The sequence below is a fragment of the Onychostoma macrolepis genome, chromosome 16 (genome assembly GCF_012432095.1).
Source record: "Onychostoma macrolepis isolate SWU-2019 chromosome 16, ASM1243209v1, whole genome shotgun sequence".
Taxonomy (NCBI): Eukaryota; Metazoa; Chordata; class Actinopteri; order Cypriniformes; family Cyprinidae; genus Onychostoma; species Onychostoma macrolepis.
This window is the reverse complement of record NC_081170.1, coordinates 7,810,376-7,830,943: the sequence shown is the minus strand read 5'-3', so window position 1 is coordinate 7,830,943 and position 20,568 is coordinate 7,810,376. Positions and strand designations below refer to the sequence as shown.

The following is a 20,568-nucleotide window of genomic DNA, read 5'->3' as shown; positions in this document are numbered from 1 at the left end:
AGAAAAAAAAAAGAGAAAAGAACTGTTCTTTTGAACTTTCTATTGATAAATGAATTCTGAAAGAAAATATCATGGTTTCCACAAAATTAAGCAGCACAACTGTTTTCATCATTTATAATAAAATATTTTCTTGAGAATTCAAATATTACAATGATTTCTGAAGGATCAGGCGACACTGAAAACTATAGTAATGATGCTGAAAAATCAGCTTTGCATCAAATGAATAAATTACACTTTAAAATAGAAAATAGTAATTATCTATCTATCTATCTATCTATCTATCTATATCCAGAGATGGGCATGAAAATGTATTTAAAATAAAAATACAAAATACTGCCTGCAAAAATGTATTTAAATACAAATACAGTATTTTGTATTTTGAAAATACATAAAATACATTTGAAAACTGGCCATCCAGCAAAGAATCACTATTAAGGCTCGTTCACACTAAGAATGATAATTATAAAGTCAACTTTATTAGCGAATCCTAAGCATGTGCTGCTGCAGTTTTGTGATCTGTCACTGTAAATGCTTGAGCTCTATAACACAGGCTTGATTTTGATTGGCTGTCAATGTTTTTATCATTCATCAGTAGTATAAAATGGCTCTGAAAGTGATTTGGACAATATCATGTTTTTTTGTGCCATTATTGTTATAGTTGTGGTGTGGACTCTGCTATTTGTTTAGATTTTAAAAAGTTTTTAGAACTATATCTGGTCCCACTTTATATTAGGTTGCCTTAACTGCTATGTACTTCAAAAAAAAAAGTACAATTTACTTATTGTGGTCATATAAACCTACCCATACCACCAAATCTGTTCCTAACCTTACCCATATCCCACCTCAATAGCAGCAGATGTGTTTTGCAATACAATATGACCACAATAAGTACATAGTAGTTAAGGCCACCTAATATAAAGTGTGACCCAAATTTCTATCTGGATAACTTTAGATTGGTTGTGGGCCCTGTGTCTCACTTGATTGCCTGTTGATGGCAACATTGCCCAAAGTTGCCCGGCAACATTGTTTAAAAGTTGCCCCGTTTATCAACAGCCTAAGGGATGGGTCAACAATGTAATAATAAATGTAATTTTTTAAAATACAAGTACAACGTAAAAACATGTATGTACAAGTTCATTGTATCAAATCATTAATTTAAATGTAAGTACATAGTAGTTAAGGCCACTTATAAGGCAGTTATGTCCAGTGGATGGACTTGTACAGCTGCAGCTCACATGAAAGTGGCATGTCTGAACTAGTTGACACAGGAAATCAAATGCATAATAAAGAGGTTGACTGGCAAAAAAGCATAAGCTTAAATGTATTTAAATACAAAATACATTAGATTTTTTTCAAAGGTATTTAAATAGTATTTATCAGAAATACTGCCCATCCCTGTCTATATCTATACACACACACATGAATATATGTGCGCGCGTGTTTGTGTGAGAGCGTGTATGTAACGTAAAAAAACAACATGCATTGTCAAGGCTGCTTGTATTTCTCTGACACCAAGCAGAATGACCATTTCTGTCATCACGCCAGCAGGCAGAATTATTAATCAGCCTACCACTAATCTGAACTAACACATTTAATAAACTTTAACAGTCTTTGAAAACACCATTTCCCGCCCTTTATTCTCATGCAGACACCCACAGCAGAATGAAAAAGACTTTTAAAGTGCTGGAGCCAAACCTTGTCACAACAAACAGGGCCTTGTGCTCATCTATACAAAAGCATAAGGGCAGCAAGACCACAGTCTGTATTTGAGTGAAGGAGGTGTTTAATATCTCCCAAAATCACTGGGCGTTTAGGTATACCTCAAGAATTATTTTATGGCTTCATCTGGTATATCATTACACCAAACATAAATAACAGCTGTAAATGTTTCACATGGAGGCAGTGGGGTGCTCAAACATCAAAGTGACAAAATCTAATCTATATGAGAAAACAGCTTAAATCATCATCTTATTTTGAAGCTACATTATGAGAATGATAATTTCGGAGAATGAGCAGCCTCCCTTGAGAGAGAAAAAAAATAAAAATAAATAAGTCATTTAAAATGGGTTAACTAATAGATGGCAAACTATTCTTCATGCATGTAGAAGTAGTTGTTCAAAACTCTATCACAAATTCAAATAATCAATATTGCTGTTCTCAGCCCAAATGTCTCCATTGATCATTTAGTTTTAAAATGACTTTTTTCAGACTAAGCATAATGTATTAAAACATCAGAAATAACCATAATCATATTATCCTACAGTCCAAACAGAAGCTGCTGTATATTTCAGATAGAAGCATGTCACATCGCTTTCTGCATTGTGCTAATTTGCTAAGTGTCAAACAGGCTAATTAATGAACTATTACTTAATAGAATTTTTTCATGCAACTATTAAAGCTGTCTTTTCTTATTTCCACCGTTTTACAAAAGCTACAATACATTCAGTGTTGTGCATTACAGTTTTTCCCTCAGTTAAGAAACTTCCCTTTCCTGTGGGGGAAAACTACAAATGCACAGCCTCTAGTCTAGTGGATAATTATTTTAAAGTGCCTATACAGTGTGTGCAGAATTATTAGGCAAGTTGATATTCTGGTAATATTTTTTTCCAAGAACATTCTACCAATTCCAAACCACATCAATCTTAATAACTACTATTGATTTTGTATTTAATCATTTCCCAAAACTTACTGCCAGATTCTGGAAGATAAATTCTTCAAACAGTGGTACAAGAGGATGTGATGCTGGTCCTTCTAGAGTCACTGTCAACTTGTCCATAAAGCCTATAAAAAAACAACAACAAAAATACTGTAGTCTTCATGTATTTCACAACAGTTCAGCATGTTATTGTTATTAAGTGAGGGTCATTTTAAAGAATTTTTACCCAAGCAAAGTCTCTGAGAACCTGACACCTTGCACTTGTGGAGACTCCAGGAAGGTTGCAGTTCTGGAAAATGATGGCGCTGGAGACTAAATGGTTCCTGATGGTTTCTCACCTAATTCTTCACCTTAATTCTTAATTATTTTGCAGTTAACATGCATCTTTTCTTCTCCACCTGTTTTTTCTGACCGTGCTGACCCATTGAGCATTTCTTTGCCCAATGGCCATGCCTTAACTTTGCTAATTCTATTACTGCATTAGTTTTGCATCCTTCTCATGGGCATTTAATATATATTTTTTTACTTTTATGCTTGAATCTCTTTTTTGTCTTATTTTATCTGTAAAAGAAAACCTGCCTAATAATTCTGAAATAAGGAGTTTTTGACTTTCAGCCTTCATGGACAATTATATATCACTTAGAAATGATTAAATACAAAATCAATAGTAGTTATTAAGATTGATGTAGTTTGGAATTGGTCAAATGTTCTTGGAAAAAATATATGACCAGAATATCAACTTGACAAATAATTCTGCACACACTGTATTTAGGGGGAAGAAAAACAACATTGTGAAAAACAACTAACCCCCATTGCTTATCGGGCACAGTCTAACGCGTTCCAGCCCTCCACATGCGAGTCAACTCTTCCACATGCCGGATTATCCGGGTTAGAGATTACATTACATGAGGTTGTTATAATTCCTGCATGTTTTTTCCTCCTCACAGAGCAGGATTTATATTTGCCAAAGTGCATTTGGAGAAAATGATGGGCAATTGTAAAAATAAATAAATAAAACACCAAAAAAGGGATTAAAAAAAAAATCTTGCAATTCTGATTTTATGAGGGAAAAAAAAGTCAATATTGAGAGATATAAACTCCAAAATGATATATATTTTTTAAACCTGTGAGGAAACCATAATCACTGCGCAAAAAACATTCCTAAAAAGTCAAGTTATGAATTTTTGTTTCTTATGATTTCAGGGTGAAAAGCCCTTTTTTGTGAGATTAATCCGCTCTTAAAATTCAAACACATAAACCAGAGGAATCGCTAGAACTGAAACAGAAAGCAGTTTTACAAAAACAAACCCACTTTATTTTGACAGTGTTCAGGTCTCAGTATCAATGTGCCGGGTAAAAATGAAAAGAGAAAGCTACAAACTTCCAAGAACAGCGATAACTGAGTCTACACAAACTTTATTTTCTTAAAAATACATTACCATAAAATAAAAAGCAATAAAAGATATATATGGGGATTGGGGAGGGCAGGGTTTCACCCCGTTTTTCGGTGATATACAGCCTGGAAAGTTTTGGAAGAGGAAATGCGTGTGTATCTGTGTCTGTGTCTGTGTGTGTGTGTGTGTGTGTGTGTGTGTGTAGTGTAGTGGGCCGGGCCGTGTTGAAGTGAGGGCTTGGTTCACCTGAGGAGGAGGAGGACGACAGCCTCCACACAGCAGTAATGCAGCAGTCACATGGGCACACACAAAGAAAAGAGAGAAAGAGAACAGCCATAACAGGAAGAGAGAAAGAGAAAAGAGAGGTAGTAAAGTGAGAGAGGTAGAGCGAGGCGGGGCAGCTACTCTGTCAGCACCTAAGGGAGGAGCACAAAAGGCCAGCTACACCTAAGATAAGCAAAGTTCCTCCATCACTTCAGTGTGATACCATATACACCTCCATTTGCATTCTTCGAGAGAACAAAACGGAGGTTTTTAATGTGTGTTTGTGTGTGTTTGTGTGTGTTCGTACATCTGAAGCAAACAAAGGTTAATGCGTGTGTGGGTACATCTCTAAAAACAGCAGTTTGGTGGGCTCTCGTTCGGCGTTACAGTACTCGGGACGCGTTTAGGACAGCGGAGCACTCGTGGCGGTGTGAGTTACGATCTTTCATTGATCTCTGGGTCACAGCGTGGCTGACCAAGCAGAGTACCATAAAGCAAATCTGTTTCACACACCGTGCACAGATTGCGTACAATTGCACCGGCGAGGTAGATTATCAGCTAGATGTGGATGTAAATATTAAAAGGAAGCTCGAGGAAGCCACCGGGAACCCTGCTGAAATGGATACTGCACCACAAACACGTAAGGCAGTGGAAAGGTTCTCTGCGCGCCACAGGACTCCAGATGAGACAGGACGCTGCGGACCGGCTCGTAGCTACAGTGTGATTTCGATCTTCGAGCATTTAGCTTACGTGGATTAGCACAATATACACATATGATTCAATCAGTCACATTACAGGGAAGAGCCGGACAGCGAAGTTCTGCAGGAGTCTGTGTAACGCTCTCGAAAACAAACAAAGAGGAGAGAAACAGAACAGAAGCCAGTGCTATTACTAGCCAAGAGATGCAGGAACGGCAGCACTCTTGACTTTGTGCCCTGAGCGTGTGAATGTTTGCGGGTGAGGAGGTGAGTGCTCAGCTCGATCGAGAGGATTTAGAGATGACCCACCCATCAGCAAGGCGAAACTACAGAGGGCGACGACAGCAGGTCCGTGGGGATCCCGGATTAATCTGGATTTATGTGTGTATCTGTGTGTGGATGTGTACATTGTGTGCGGGGACGGGGGGGGAATAGTTTAGTTTTCAGCAGCACGAGGAGGGGGCGCAGATACAGAAGGTCCCACTGGGCCAGGGGGCATCCCGTCAGGCTGTGCGGTTGGAGGTGGAACTGGGTCTAAAAAGAAACAAATGTTGTTTTAAAAACGCGGCGAAAAAAAAATATATATAGAGCCCAGGACAAATGTGCCTTGCACAGGAACAAGAGGACGGGATCTAGCGATAGAACGGATACTCACACATGCCGTTGGGTGGTCCGGGGTGTCGAGGGCCCATCATGGGCAGCATGCCACCCTGTTGGGGTCCAACTGGGGAAGGTCCAGGCATCATTCGGCCTGGCATAGGCTGACCTGGCATGGGCTGGCCTGGTCCAACCATTGGTCCTGAACAAAGCAACAAAAGACACTTGAAGAGAGACCCATTGATGTACTAGAGAATATTCGCTTTTGGAAAAGCAGGGTTTCTGCAGGTTTTGAGATGGTAAATTTAAGACTTTAAGATCAAGTAAAGAAAATTTAAGGAATAAAATGGAAGGGAACAGAAAAAAAAAAAAAAAAAATCTGCTAACAGAGAAAAACTAGCATTTTTAAAAGGGAAAAGTTTATTGTCCTGATCTTATTGATAGATATTTGTTGTTTTAAGCACAAACTCACTTAATTGTTAAATATCTTAATTTTTCATCTCAAGTAAACATATTTTGATCTAAGAATATTTAGATATTAACATTGGAAAAACAAACACAGAATTATTTTGTTTTTGCAGTGCATGCAGTATTTAATGCCATGACTTTATAAACTTAAGGCCTTCTGCGCCAATTTAAGGCCTTAATTTGTGGAATGGCAAATTAAGACTTACAACCTTTTTGAGACTCATTAGGGATGTGCAATTAATCAAATTTTAGTTTCCATTTCAGCTTCCAACGATACAAAAAGTCAATCGAGAAAACGATCACTGTGCCACATTCCAAACATGTGGTGCACTTGTGGCCCTCATTAAAAGCCCACATTTAATGTCCAAATCAGTCAAATCATGTAACACGACTGTCGTAAAATGCAGACTACTGCAGGACAAGCTTGATATTAAAAAGAGCTGCGTTAAGCTCCATAAAAGAGCTCAAGCTGTTCTCCAGGTGGCTTTCTGTGTGTGCTCTGAGAATGCAGCCTAGAATGAATGTTTTGTACAAAAAGGAGCAACCCAAAAGAAGACCTCAAACACAAAACCGGAAGACCAGGGTGTATGCTGACCTGTCTGAGGGACATGGTGGGGACCTATGGGATGGTGCATGGGGGGAAATCCGGGACCTGGGTGTCCGGGATGTCCTGGGTGTCCAGGGTGCATGCCTGGAGGTGGGCCGTGGGGAGGTGGGCCATGTGGAGGTGGTCCATGATGGCCTCCTGCATTCTGCTGCGCAGCTGCCTGCTGCTCCATCTGCTGACGAGCCTTCATCTCAGCGTACTTCAACTGCTCCATGTGGAATGCTTGTCGCTCTGTCAAAAGCTGCTGCCTCTGGAGCTCCAGCTATAAAGGGAAAAACTCCTGTTAAAATCAACTCAGCTTTATGGGGCAAGGGGAAAAGTTTAAATTTATTACCAAGGCTTTACTAACAGCACACAATTTCGATTTGTTCTTCAAATCCAATCATTAGAACGCATTTTGCAAGCACTCTAATCGGTTCTATTTGTTTGGGCAGTGCAGTCAACATCTGGTCTATTTACAGCTGGTTCTTTGATATAAATTTGTGCATAATGCAAAAAAAGGTAGGAAGCTATCAGTGTAGAACTAGAAACATGAAAACTGGAAATTTGTCATCTGGTTACGTCCATAATGGCATCTCAATATGGTGCTAATCATGAGATGCATGAAAAAAAAAAAAAAAATTACATTTCAGAAAAAATAAATAAATATATATATATATATATATATATATATATATATATATATATAGTTATATATATATATATATATATATATACCACCTAAATTACTGAATTTAGTTAATTTATTTAAAAAATACCTTCAAACCACATTTGAATGTTCAGTCCACAAAAAAGTAAAATCAAAAATAGATTATTTTATACAAAAACATTACTTTCCTTATTCAATAACAACAATACATTTTATTTTGGGAACCAGTGTGGACCACTTACATATACCAATACTGGTCACACATGCCATCTTTATGCTGTGGCTTTAGAAGTTACGCAAATACCCACCAGAAGAATGCGTCACAAATATGGCGTGAACCCTATTCATGCCACTAAATTGGCACAAAAATGTTCCTGTGAGCAGAAATCACTACTGCAGAAACAAACCTTTTTTGCATTTTCTAAAGAAAGAGCGGGTGATGCTAGCCTGTGCAGAAGTCACTAACATGCTTAACTAAAATCAAAGCTGTATTTAGTGAATTTATGAACACTAGGAGGAAATGAAGTACCACTGGGCTGGGCTATATAAAGACACATCTTTCATGCACTATTTACAGCAGCTAAATTGGGTTACTATCTTCAGCTAGATTTGCTTAAGCATTTTGTAGAGCTCTCCAAGTCTCTTGTGGACAGCGCCTCTGGTATGCAGACATAAGACTACAGGACACAAAGCACAGCACTAGCAAAGCAGGTGTAAGTTACAATCTCATACTACAACTAGTTAGTAGCTACTGCATCACAGAGGGGAAAATACAAAATCATTGACTTTACTGAGCAGAGAAACAAATTTAAGGGTTTTTTTCTTAATTTTTTCAAAACCTGAACAATGATAATAGATCATTTTATTGATAAATAATTCAACAATACTATAACTTACTACAGCGAGCAAAAGTCACAATGCAAAAAATTATAAATAAAATCAATATAAATGTATTATTTCTGATTTTAGGGTGACCTGTTCTTGATAGCCAGATTCAATACTTACTGCTTCTTTCTCACGGTCCATGATGGTCTCCAGCTCCTCAAAGTGTCTGAGTTTGAGCTCCAGCTTCTTCATCTGAGTCTCTACCAGCAGAGCCACAAGAGATTTGATCTTCCTCTCTTCCACTGCAGCCAGGTGCTGAGACACAGAAAAACAACAGCACATGAAACCAAGTTAGCTGCCAGGGTGATAAAAACGCTTTGATTGGAGACAGCTGCACAAAGCACACAGTTACTATTGGTGCCAACAAAGGAAGTTAAAGAATTGATAAACATTGTACCCAGTCCCTGTTGAAGTCTGAGCATTGCATTACCTTTGCCTTGGTGGCAGCAGAGGCCAGAGCAGCAGCGGCAGCGGTGGCGATGTTGCCCTCTCCGATATCCAACTCAAGCTTTTTCTTTCCTTCCTCCTTTTCTTCCTCACCCTCCTTCCCTTCCTCTGTGGTCTCCATGTCCTCCTCTTTGTCTTTCTCTGGAACATGAGAATAAAAAAAAAGTACAGACCCATTAGTCATTTTAGAGCATAATTAGAATTTTTTTTTTTTTTTAAATACACATATCGAACATTTATTTCCATGGCACTTGCAGGCAGGGGAATAAAACAAAAATTCATTACTTTTATAGATTTTTGCAAAACAGGCAGAAAACAGGGAAAGAAGAAAAAACAAACAAACACATGAATCATGATTCTATATTCTACTGATTCGAATAGACTCACAAACTTAAATTACGTTTTTAATTTTTGACTTTGGTGGTGGATAGTAAGTTAAGGTCAACATGCACTTTACAGTGAAACGTAGCAGTTCTTGTTTGTTTTAACAGCACACTGTATCTAAATCTAGCAGCTCATTTGATTTTATGTATTTGGATTTACAGAAAAGATGATGTAAAGCATTTGTTACCACTATTTATTTCATTTTATTTACCAGCTTTATCTTTGCTAACATTTTTACTTTTGTATTAAACGGAGAGTTCACCCAAAAATAAAATGTCATCATTTACTCACCCTCAAGTTATTTCAAACCTGTATGAACTACTTTCTCCCTGCTGAACACAAAAGATGATATTTTGAAGAATGTGGGTAACCAAACAGTTGATAGTTCCCATTGATTTCCATAGTATTTTTTTTTTTCTATACTACCTACATTATTCAAATATCTTTTGTGTTCAGCAAAAAAAAGAAACTCAGACTTGAGTAAATTAAATTTTGGGTGAACACCATCTTTTGAAATGGTAACTTTAAAAAGTAACTTTTTGATAATGTGTAAAGTCCAGTGCTTTAAAAAAGGAAGGGGTGTAGCAACTCAAACATGCATCACACACACACACGCATTATTGCTCAATTTAACAGGCATTAAGCAGATCTCAGCAAGCGTGTGTCAGATTTCAGGAAAGCCCATGAGCATTCGTTGGCACTGTGGCTGCCAGTGTCTGTACCTGCTGTCTTAGATTCTCCTCCCTCACTCTCTTCCTCTTCCTGCGGCTCAGATTTCTCTGTAGTCTCATTCTTTTCCTTCTCTGTCTCTGTCGGCTTTTCCGCAGACTCGCTGGGCTTCTCTGCTTCATCCTTTGACTCCGCCTGCAACAGATGAGATGGGGAATGGCGAGACGTGAGTCAGACAGCATGAGACAACTGAAATGCAAGTGAAGCGATGGTACAAATGACTTTATAGAAAGTGAACTTGGAAGAACTAGACTCAATATGGAGAGGCGCATTGTAAGGAATCCCAATAATGCTGGGAAATGATAAATCACTTCTGATCTGATTCTAATCCATCCATAAACATGACATAGTAGCAAATACAAATGACTACTGGTGGTAGGGCCATATCTGACCTTGTCAGGCTGGGAATCCGAGTCAGTGTCCATCTTCTCAGTCTCTGTAGGTTCTGCGAGTAAAGGGAAAAAATTAGATTAAAACAGCAAATGCAATGTGCTAGAGTGCCTTGGACAAAAAGAAACCTAAAGAAAAAAAATATATATCTTAGAAAGCAATTCAGCTGCAGTAAAACACTATTTTTGGCTCAAATTGATTTTTATGAGCTTGTCAATATGTCCCTCTTAATGCAGCCCAAAACTGCCTAAAAATAATGTTTTTTAAAAGTAACCCCTCAACAAGGCTGCATTTACTCGGTCAAAACCACAGTAAAAAGCAATACTGTAAATTATTACAGAAATTACATTACCTAAAGGAATATTACATTTTGCATCATTATAATTTTATGTAAAAACTGTCTTAATGTTTCAAAATGTAATTTTGTGATACAAAGTTGAATTTCATCAGCCTTTACTCCCGTCTTCAGCATCAAATGATCCTTTAGAAATAATTCAAATATGATTTGGTGCTCAAGAAACATTTCTTACTATCTATGATGAAAACACTTTTTGCTGCTTGATATTTTTTCGTGCATTTAATTAAAATATAATTTTTTAATGATCACTTTTTGATCAATTTAATGCAGCCTTGCTACATTAAGATATTTCTTTAAAAAAAGAAAATCTGATTGACCCCAAACTTTTCAACAGCAGTGAACACGTGAGGGGAAAAATGTAGCCATAGAGGACGATGAGGTATCACAGTGTGAACACTGTTAAACAAATGCATCGAAAAGTCAAACTACAGCCTGATAGCACACAAAAGGCAAAAAACACAAAACATAACGAACCAGCCATTAAGCAAGAGTACAGCATGACCAAGTGTGTGAATGACCTAATGAACTGGCATTAGAGCATCAGAGCTGAACAAAGAGTTGTGGCATATGACGTTGGAGCCTTTAATAAGGTATGTGTGGCAAAGCCTGCACTGGCACACCATGTCACACTAGGTCACTCCACTGACCCAGTTTCAACCCCTCCCACGTCTGTGCCGCATCTGCCAGCACTGCATAAAGCCATCGGCTACCATTGTACGCAGTCCCACGCTGCCTCTGGTGCTGTGCTGTCTCACAGTTAATATATTATACAAGGTCTATAAAGTTTAGAAAGGTGTGTAGGTGATATTTATATCATATTCTTTTTTATTTGACTCCAACTGTCATTAAATCACGGCAAGCCCATGCACAGCTGATCAGGGTCATTGGGTTTGTCTATTAGTCCATAAGTACCAATCTGATGCCACCTGGTGGAAGAAGCTAGAACTACACTGGAACAATTGGCAAGATGGAAAACCCACCCATCACATCTGTTGATGAGTTTTCCTAATTTCACTGCATGCAAAATTACCCGTCTTCTCTGGTTCCTCAGGAGCTGTACCGGCAATGCCACTGCTCTCCAGGCCGAACGCAGGGTCTACTTTTCCTGTGCTGCGAGCGGCTTCCTGTACCTTCTTCACATGAGCCTCCACCAGTTCTGTGGGAACTTCCTCACGCACACGCGAGAACTCCTCTACAAATGCAATGGACAGAAAAAAAACCCCATCTTAAAATACAGACAATAACACAAAATGTTGTTCGTTGTGAGCTATTAAAGTTCCAGAACCACCTTATTTTGCAATGCAGAAGCTCTGTATGTGCAAGACTTCCAATTCTTAGACACTATCGAATAGCTAGAAGAATAACTGGCTTCGTGCTACAAAACAGTTTATTTATGGTTACAATAAATTAAAGTTATATAAAACTAGGGCTGTTGATTCCACAAGTTAATTTGGGGCAAATAATAACAGAAAAAATATATAAATTTTCCCCCAAATATCTGCACTATTGCAAATACAACAGTTCAATAAACAAATCAACACTGTTACATTTTAAGCCCGGAACACACCAAGCCGCAGTTTTTGTTTTCTCAGTGTGTTCCGCACCATCGGCTGAAGTTGGTCCTTGTCTGGTTTTTTTCGGCCGATTCGGCATGTTGAATCGGCATCGGAGCTCGTCAGTCAGTCGGGCCATCTGATCATTCTGATTGTCTGTTCAGATGGCCAGTGCACGAGAAAGGCGCAGAACTGACGTGCTACTCGGCCGTCGGGTGTCAAGCGTCAGGGCAACTTTGGACCGAGACACTGCCGACGTGAGCTGATCACCCAGTCTGCTTTCGTCACCACTAGTTTGTCAGCGTCGGCTTGGTGTGTTCCGGGCTTTAAACAGCATTTTAATTTTTTTTTCCTTTCTCAATTTCAGCAACGGAAACACTTCCGAACAAAGCCACAGTGGTGTTACATTAAAGAATGAATAAGCATTTTTTTTAACGAATTGAGTGAGCCAATGATTCAATGAGCCATTTACAAAGCCAGTCACTTGCTTAGTTTCTGAATGAATCAGTGTTCTTAACGAAACTGTTTAATGAATAAATGACTCACTCATTAAGACAGTGTCTTGCCGCCACCTACTTGCAGTTTTAGTTTCAAATTTAGAGTGTCATTTCAATGAAAAAATAATTTCATATTTCAATATTCAATTTTTAAATCCCATTGATGCCCATTTAAAATCCATTCATTTATAGCATTACGTATCAGGTCATTCATGCTACCTCTGAACAGTTTGACTAAATACCTAAATGCCACTTCGGAAAAGAATGATATGGTCACATTGTAGCCTTAAAAGTTTGTGTAATAAATTCTGTTGACTCAAAACACGGCTAAAGCTCCTTTTTGTAATGTCTATTCATTGCTTTTCTCATTTAACACAACGATGACTTCATCTTTTGGGGGTAATTTCTCACCCCAAACTGATGTGTAATTAATGACACCAGAAGCCAAGCACATTGAAATTACAAATAGCTACATTCTCTCTTACGTTAAAAATAAGGTGGATACACCAAAACTTTAAAACATACCCAAAGCTGCTCTGGCAGCAGCCGCCGCCACACGCGGGTCGACCACAGAGGCAAGGAATGCAACAGTGCTCATAACAGGATTTCCTGATTGGCTAAAGGGGATCGGCTGGTAAGCCAAAGGGCCTAGAGAGGCTTCAGAGCTCTCCAGGTATTGATCCTCTATGGGCAGCCGTAGGAAGTGCAAGATGCACTCATCTTGTGTACGGCTGCCCACATGCTCCGAAACCTTGTTCCAGTCATCCTTATACATCTCCAAAGCCTGGAATGATTAGTTTAAAATATATTATTAAAACAAAGTGGTATGAAAGGAGAATCCTGAGTTTATGATGCCCACTGATTCAGATCTCACCTCCAACAGAAGCAATGTTTCTTGCTCAGTCCACTCTCTCCCACCTGCAGCCCCTTTACCCTGTAAGGCAAATTATCACATCAAGAAACTATAAAAGAAAAAAAAAAGCATTGATAACTAGGTCTAGTCTTAGGTGACTTGCCTTGGGATTCTTCTTCGAGTAAATGTCTGTACGCAGGCCAAAGTTCAGCAGGTCAGTTGGCTTGTCTTTGCCCTTCTCTGGGAAGTTCAGCATCTGCTGAGCAGGGGGAACCTGGGATGAAAAGCAAAGACTTCATTGCAACTGTTTCACAAGAAAGCTTGTGCCTTCTGGGAATAAAAAGGGAAGTCACTCCAGTCTCACCTGTGGGGGGCGGTGGTGCAGTGGCACCAAGCCAGAGGGAGTATCAGCCAGAACGTTGAAATGTGGGGTTGGTGGAGGGCCCATGGGGAGAGGTCTGCTCTCAGCATCAACCTGGTAGTTCACCAGCCCCCACTGCTCCAAAAAGGCATGCACTCTGGGGGAGGGGAGAAAAAAAGAAAAGAAAAGACAACACTAAAGGTAAATATATAACTACAAATAAAAGAAATGATCCTACTTAACTTTATGCAAGGCTCTCTGCATAATATTCTAATAAATTATGAATGTAAATGAAAATTCTGACCTCATGACCGCACACACATCTCCAGTGAGGTTTCTCCTGCAGGAGGTGGAGGTCAGGTACTCCTGAGGATTCAGCCGGTATGTGTCAATCATGAAGTTACGATAAGCCAGATAGCTAAGGAAGAGGTAATAAACAGAGTATTAAAGTTGAGAAAGAAAATGTGAATAAAATTTTATTGCGAATTAAGTGTGCAAACTTACATCTCTGGAGTCTTAGATTTGTTTTTGCCATTGAAGAACTCAGGCAAGGCACGCCTCTCAATTTCATGTATACTAGGAAAAAAAGAAAAGAAAAATGTGAATATGCAATGACATTCCCAACTAAGAAAAGGTATAGTCGGCTTTTTCAGGATTGAACTGAGAAAAACTAGACAAATATCATACATTATATTTTTGGTTAAGTTGGAACATCATTTTTTTAAATGCATTTTTATCTTTAAAAAAAAAAAAACATTCCAGCTTAACCAAAAATTCTTCTCTAAACCGAACTATGTGTGTCTAATACAGTGGTTCTCAATCAAGGTGCCGGGGTTCCACTAGGTGGCCTCAGCAAACTTCCAAGGGGATGACTTCAGTTCAATTATTTTACAAGTTAAACAATTCTAAATCAAAATTCAAACAATTTTTTTGTTAAAAATGTAAAACTACTTTATTATAAAATGTAATTATTTCATTTTAAAATTGAGTATTGTTTTATTAAAGAAAAAAGCTCTTGAAATATTTGCAGTTAACTTAATATGGGCAAACCCTTGATTTTTAATAATAAAAAAAAAAAATAAAACAAAAGGCTGTACAGAAGCAGCTATATCATAACTACATCAGAACATACCAGAGGAAATATCACAGCATATGAGGGAGAGTCTTCAAATATTGTGTTGGACAATTCAAAAAGGTTGAGAAGCACCGGTCTATAACACTACTTCCATCCAAACAGGCTCTCAGGACACTGAAAAAGCATGTTGTGGAAGGGATTTAATACCTGTTGTAGTCGAACCAGGCAGCATAGCTGGGTATAATGATGTGATGGGTTTGTTCAGTCACGTTGTCCTCAGAGTCAATCAGACGATTGACCTCCGTTTTGCCCTGTTCATCTTCCTCCTGCCAATTACAATTCGTAAACACTTTCAGAACCATCTGACTCTGTATAAATGGCTCGGCACTAAAGTCATATTGATGGACTACTTAAAAAAAAAAAAATTTATGGTTAAAGTGCAAGAGCTACAAAATGCTGTGCATCTGATATAATAATGGAGAGAAACTGTCCAAAAACATGACTGGATTACAATGTAAAGAGACTCTACCTTGCCACCAGATGCTAGTGAATCATCTTCCTGGTCATCTAAGAGGGTAAACAAAATTAATGTGATCATTTACATTTCCTCTGATGAGATATCACATTCATACCCACAACAAATAAGCAAAATACTCACCCAAATCAGCAACCGTTCCGCCTTTCACTGGTGTGTTCTCACTGTCCTTTTTCTGATTAACTGCAAGCAGAGAGGCAGAGAACATTAACCAAAGCTGATGATGTATCAGACAGGCAATTCCAATACAATAAAATTCAAAAGCTTTCAGTGTAATGTAGGACACAGTAAGTAGGGCGCAGCTTGTAATAGCAGAGTGTCTATTTTAGCCATGCACTGAATTTCCATGCATCCAGTGGGGCTTTAAAACAAGGTGCTATGAACTATGAAATAAAAAGCTCAGAAAAAAGAAAGCTCAGACATTTAATTCAAGCAAGTAGTTGTCAACCAGGCTTTTTTTCCCCCCCAAAGTCACTTACTAAGTGTACTACTACTAACAGGGAAAAGCTACCCTAAGTAACCCAGGGTTAAGATCAAGTGTACAATGGCAGTAGCTCTTTGATTATTCCTTGCACTGTTAAAAAAAACACCATCTGTTCAAATAAGGGACTATTAATCAAGAAGACTGACCATTCTTTGGCAATGTAACTTCCTCCATTCCTGGTACAGGGGAGGGATCTTCCAGGTCCTTTGTGAGGTCTTCATCCTGCTCGTCTTCATTTTGATGTCCACGGCGTCTCCCCTGTGATCCAGGATTCCTGTTTGAGGTAAATGAATGAATGAGACCGTTACATTTAAAATTATCACGACTAATTAAATTTTATACAAGAAATGTTTCTCGCATAAAAAGCAGTAGATTAACATCATGTGACTCTGAGGACTGGAGTAATGGCTGCTGAAAAATCAGCATTGTCATTACAAAAAGTAAATTGTAAAACATTTTAAAAAGTTGAAATAGAAATCAATTATTTAAAACTGTAATATTTCGTCATATTCCTGTTTTAATTGTATCTTTAGCAAATAAAACCAGTCTTGGTAAGCATAAGAGACTTCTTTAAAAACATTTAAAAAAATTTACAGAACTGTTGTGCATATTTATATTTATTTATCAGACTCCAACAAGATAGTTACCCTTTCTTGCCCTTTTTGCGGGACTCTGCAGGGGTGCTGGGTGGGGATGGAGAGCGTCTCCTCTTTTTGCCGGAAACCAGGGACTTGCGGTCCTTGCGATCGGGTGTACGGGAAGACTGATCAGAACCATGGAGGGGTGAAGGATGAGAGAAAGAGCGAGAGAATGAGAGAATGGAACGGTCTTACACACAAGGGGGAGGCGGGTGCTGAGGGGACATTTGGGTGGGTGGGTGAGGTACGTGAGGGTGAGGCAGCGAGGAAGAGCTTTAGAGGATGATTGACAGACACACAGACAGTGACAGAACAAACCCTGCCAAGACCTCAAAGGGTCTGGCTTAGCAACACAACGGAAATCTGAGTGAACGTGCACCATATCTATTTCTTTAGTGCTCGTGTCTTTGGGTCTCTTACCACTTCCTCCCCTGGGAAGATCCGCTGGCGAAAACTCACAGGCTTCTTGTTCTCATCCACTTCATAATCTTCCTCATTCATCCACTCGTTGAAAGCATCTGTGTCGATGACCCATTTAGCATGCACCTGAGGGGATCGTAGAACGCACTGAGAAAACGCTGGAAAACTGAAGCTGGCTGTATCACTTATATCAAAATGTGTTTATGCTTCATATTGTAAGGCTTTTGAAATGCGTTTATTTTAAAACTGCGATTTAGGAAACCTATCAAAACATTTACAGATCCCCTTACCCTCCATGGTTTCTCAGAACTTGGTGGATCCTCAACATCTCCATCCACATCACTTGTGGATACCCATGTGTCATAACTGCAGAGTTAAATAATATAATTTATCATTTAAATTAGAATGAATATTTCCATTTCACACAAACATACAGTATGTGTGTAAATATACACTACCAACCTGTCAGGGTAATTACCCCAGTGAACCAAAACTTGCTTTTCTTTGCGCATGACAGGACGTAGCCATTCCTCTGAAAGGTAGAAGCAGAATTCAAAAGGTAAGTTCAAGAAAACACCAAATATAATGTCCAATTAAAAGAAATGATTGAGGAAGTTTTGTTCACCCGTCTTTTGTTATAAAAATCAAACACCAACCTTCTTCAACCTGGGCAGGGGAGGGGTAAATAATATGAGTGGCCTTTGACTTATCTTCAGTGATGGTGCCCTAGAAGTGTGAGTGAAACAAACATCAGATAAGTGCAAAAAAACACAAGATGGAATTTCAACGACCTAATCGATTCATGTTTTGTTTTTACCTGATGTCTCTTAATGATGTCTTTGAGCTTGTTGGCTTGTTTTTGCTCCATGTCAGACACAATGTACACAATTGGTCGGGTCAAAGAGTTGTTCTGCAGGGAAGAGTGAGATGTGCATTATCGCATACAGAGAACGTTACATATTCAGGACTGGGAGAACCAAGTGTGACAAAATCAACAAAGTACATTCACAATGAGAACTATTATATATTTAGATTCATGGACCGCGGCACATAGATCTCTACCTGAACAAGAGTCTTCTCAATAGTCATGAACATCTCCACATTTCTATCCATTCTGGATGGGTTCTGCAGATCAAACCTCCTCCTAAAGAAATACAGGCACACCAATATTTAACATATTAGCATTAGCTTTTACGTATTACTTGTCTGAGGCTGCTGTCATTGCATGCATTATTCCATCTCTATTTTGACCCTTCCTGAGATTCTACTCACCAGCCCTGCTCGTTTTTGAACTTGTATGCAGAGCCCAGAATGTGGCAAAGGGCTCCTCCGGGTTTGAAATCCAGAAAGCTCTTTGCCTAGAACGACAAAATGACTTAAAATTTCCCATTGGTGTGCAAATAGAAATGTACACATTTCTGCAGAATTTTACCAAGAACAAGGCACTCTACTTGTACTGTCTCACATGTGAAACAATACATTATACGAACAAGAGCACATTTAAGGGATAATTCACCTAAAACTTAAAATTCTGTCAATTACTCAACCTCATGTCATTCCACATCCATAAGACTTTCAATCATCTTCGAAACACAAATGAAGATATTAATGTTCAAACATTTCACAGAGATTATAAAAGGAATCCATATCATTGGAATGGTTTAATTCAAGCTTTCTGAAGAGACAATCACTTTATATGAATTTACATGATTAATTTTGGCTTTAATTTACACAAACACTGATTGACACGCACACATAAAGCCCATCAAATATGATCAACAATTGCTCAGTGCACAATAAACCTCATTGATTCTTGTGTCAAACAAGAATGTTTAAACTTCTGTTTACTGTATTTGATGTGCTCTATTTTTTTGTGCATTGCTCAATGCTTATCTGTGAATAAAAGTTTGATTTGAATCTGTTCACCTACTTGTTCAACTACTCAGTTCATATGGATTACATTTACTGTTTTATGAACTTTGGATGAATGGACTTTCAATTAGGAGACTATCTTCAGTTACGTTTTGAAGATGTGTTATAGGATTTGGGATGTGAAGAACAAGAAGTGTAAACACTGCAAATCCAGACTCACAGGTAGTTTGGTAAGGGCAGGATTGCTGACTCTACGCCCAAATGCATCCTCCTGAAACAGCAGCAACTGCACCACCAGCGCAGCCAAGGTTTTGCATGTAGGAGAGTCGGTTTGGACATACTGCAGAAAAATGAAAAGCCACAATAAATACCAGAAAATCAATCAGAAAACTAAACATTGGATCTTTATGTTGGTGTTTTCAGTAATCATACAAAAATACCCTCAAGTTCTGTTTCTAGCAAACATCTAGCAACCTAATCTCAAGAAATAATTCTGAACATGCATAATACATGATCTTCATTCACAAAAGTGCATTACATGAGACTATAATTGTACAATACAGAGCAAGGGTGAAATCATCCAGTGCCAACAAATATCTTCCAAAGAAAACCATCACACTTGATTATAAACAACATACACACGTTTTTATCTCTTCCACAAAGCTAAAACACTAATAAAAGTTCCATGGTTTAAATGGACACAGCAACGTTGTAAATATCAAGGTATTCTTGACATACCGTAGGCTACCATGTAAACACAATGATGGGTAACAGTGTTAATCATTCAGTACCATATGTACGTACCTAATATTATACCATTACTGAATCATGGTACCAGCAGAAGTTCTAATGAATCAACATTAGAGAATCCGTAAACAAACTTCAACACAAACAACCGAAGCATTGTGAGGAGAACCACAAAGAGTTCTCTAACATTAAAAGCAGTGGGGTTTATCAAGAAGAGAGCATGTCCCAAAAATGTTGCAAATGAAGACAGTAATTCGGCATATTTCAAGACACAGCCATTATTATGGCAGATCGCGCATCTCAATCACTATCGTTAGCGCGCAAGCTAACTCAATAGCCCACAACACTGCCGATTTAATCAACACAAGAGCAAAACTTGCGGACTAAAATGCCAGCCTGGAACCCAAACAACATCTGCACCACTGCTCTGATTCGACCCTTTCGAAAAATAGCTTATAATAGCGAATAAACTACACGCAAGCACGCGTGCCGCTGCTTGTAGCTATTGTGTGATGCGCGCGCCCCCATTCAACGGGCGCCTCATGAGCCGCAGACCTTCTTATAATGTTTCCCGATCCACAGCCGAACTGTCTCCAGCTGAGACACCGTTTCTGAGCTCTCCCAAAATTTGGAAGAAGGCCCTCCGTCTTTTTTCCGTCCGATTGAGGAACCGGCGCCCGCTTGGCCGGCCGATGGTCCTCCGGAGCCCGTTCCGCCCGCTGCAGTCGCCGCTGTCGCCATTGTTTCTTTATTAGCGATAGAGGCTAGTCCGTGGAAAATGTTTAAAAACAGAACTGCGCCTGCGCAACGGTCGACACAAGAGTCGTTGGTTGAGGGAACTCTCGCGAGATGTCGTTGTGTATAAACCAAACGAGATTTAGTTTTTTCTTCTGTCAGAACCATAGACTGTAAGAGGAGAGATATACAATTAATCGCATAAAGAATATATTCAATATTTCTTCTCAAAATGATACACAATTCATAATATTTAAATTAAAATTCGGCAG

At 38.8% G+C, this 20,568-nt stretch overlaps 1 protein-coding gene across 2 annotated transcripts; it reads right to left on the bottom strand.

The window, feature by feature from the left end:
- Positions 1 to 4,056: 4,056 nt before the first annotated feature.
- smarcc1a (SWI/SNF related, matrix associated, actin dependent regulator of chromatin, subfamily c, member 1a) lies at positions 4,057 to 20,342 on the bottom strand. Of its 2 annotated transcripts, XM_058747121.1 has the most exons (28): positions 20,117 to 20,342; positions 19,035 to 19,154; positions 18,215 to 18,300; positions 18,005 to 18,086; positions 17,760 to 17,852; positions 17,599 to 17,668; positions 17,405 to 17,474; positions 17,233 to 17,308; positions 16,943 to 17,068; positions 16,532 to 16,647; positions 16,031 to 16,158; positions 15,524 to 15,583; positions 15,395 to 15,432; positions 15,073 to 15,191; positions 14,295 to 14,366; positions 14,095 to 14,208; positions 13,794 to 13,947; positions 13,593 to 13,703; positions 13,451 to 13,510; positions 13,102 to 13,360; positions 11,557 to 11,718; positions 10,171 to 10,223; positions 9,772 to 9,913; positions 8,649 to 8,806; positions 8,339 to 8,473; positions 6,673 to 6,946; positions 5,668 to 5,811; positions 4,057 to 5,546 (listed from the first exon to the last, which is right to left on the bottom strand). In XM_058747121.1, exons 1-28 carry the CDS (start codon positions 20,300 to 20,302, stop codon positions 5,449 to 5,451), a joined length of 3,306 nt encoding a protein of 1,101 aa, XP_058603104.1. In that variant the 5' UTR covers positions 20,303 to 20,342; the 3' UTR covers positions 4,057 to 5,448. The 2 variants fall into 2 exon arrangements, with proteins under 2 accessions (XP_058603104.1, XP_058603105.1); XM_058747122.1 differs by lacking the exons at positions 17,760 to 17,852; positions 18,005 to 18,086; positions 18,215 to 18,300; positions 19,035 to 19,154; positions 20,117 to 20,342 and having other exon boundaries at positions 17,568 to 17,611.
- Between the last annotated feature and the right edge of the window lie 226 nt (positions 20,343 to 20,568).

Excerpts from the sequence above, each read along its gene's own strand:
- smarcc1a (XM_058747121.1), bottom strand. The coding sequence starts at position 20,302 with ATGGCGACAGCGGCGACTGCAGCGGGCGGAACGGGCTCCGGAGGACCA. Across the intron at positions 14,367-15,072 it reads GCCTGGTTCGACTACAACAG|TATACATGAAATTGAGAGGC; the intron begins GTATTAAATCCC and ends TTTTTTTCCTAG. Across the intron at positions 8,474-8,648 it reads CTGCTGCCACCAAGGCAAAG|CACCTGGCTGCAGTGGAAGA; the intron begins GTAATGCAATGC and ends TCTGTGTCTCAG.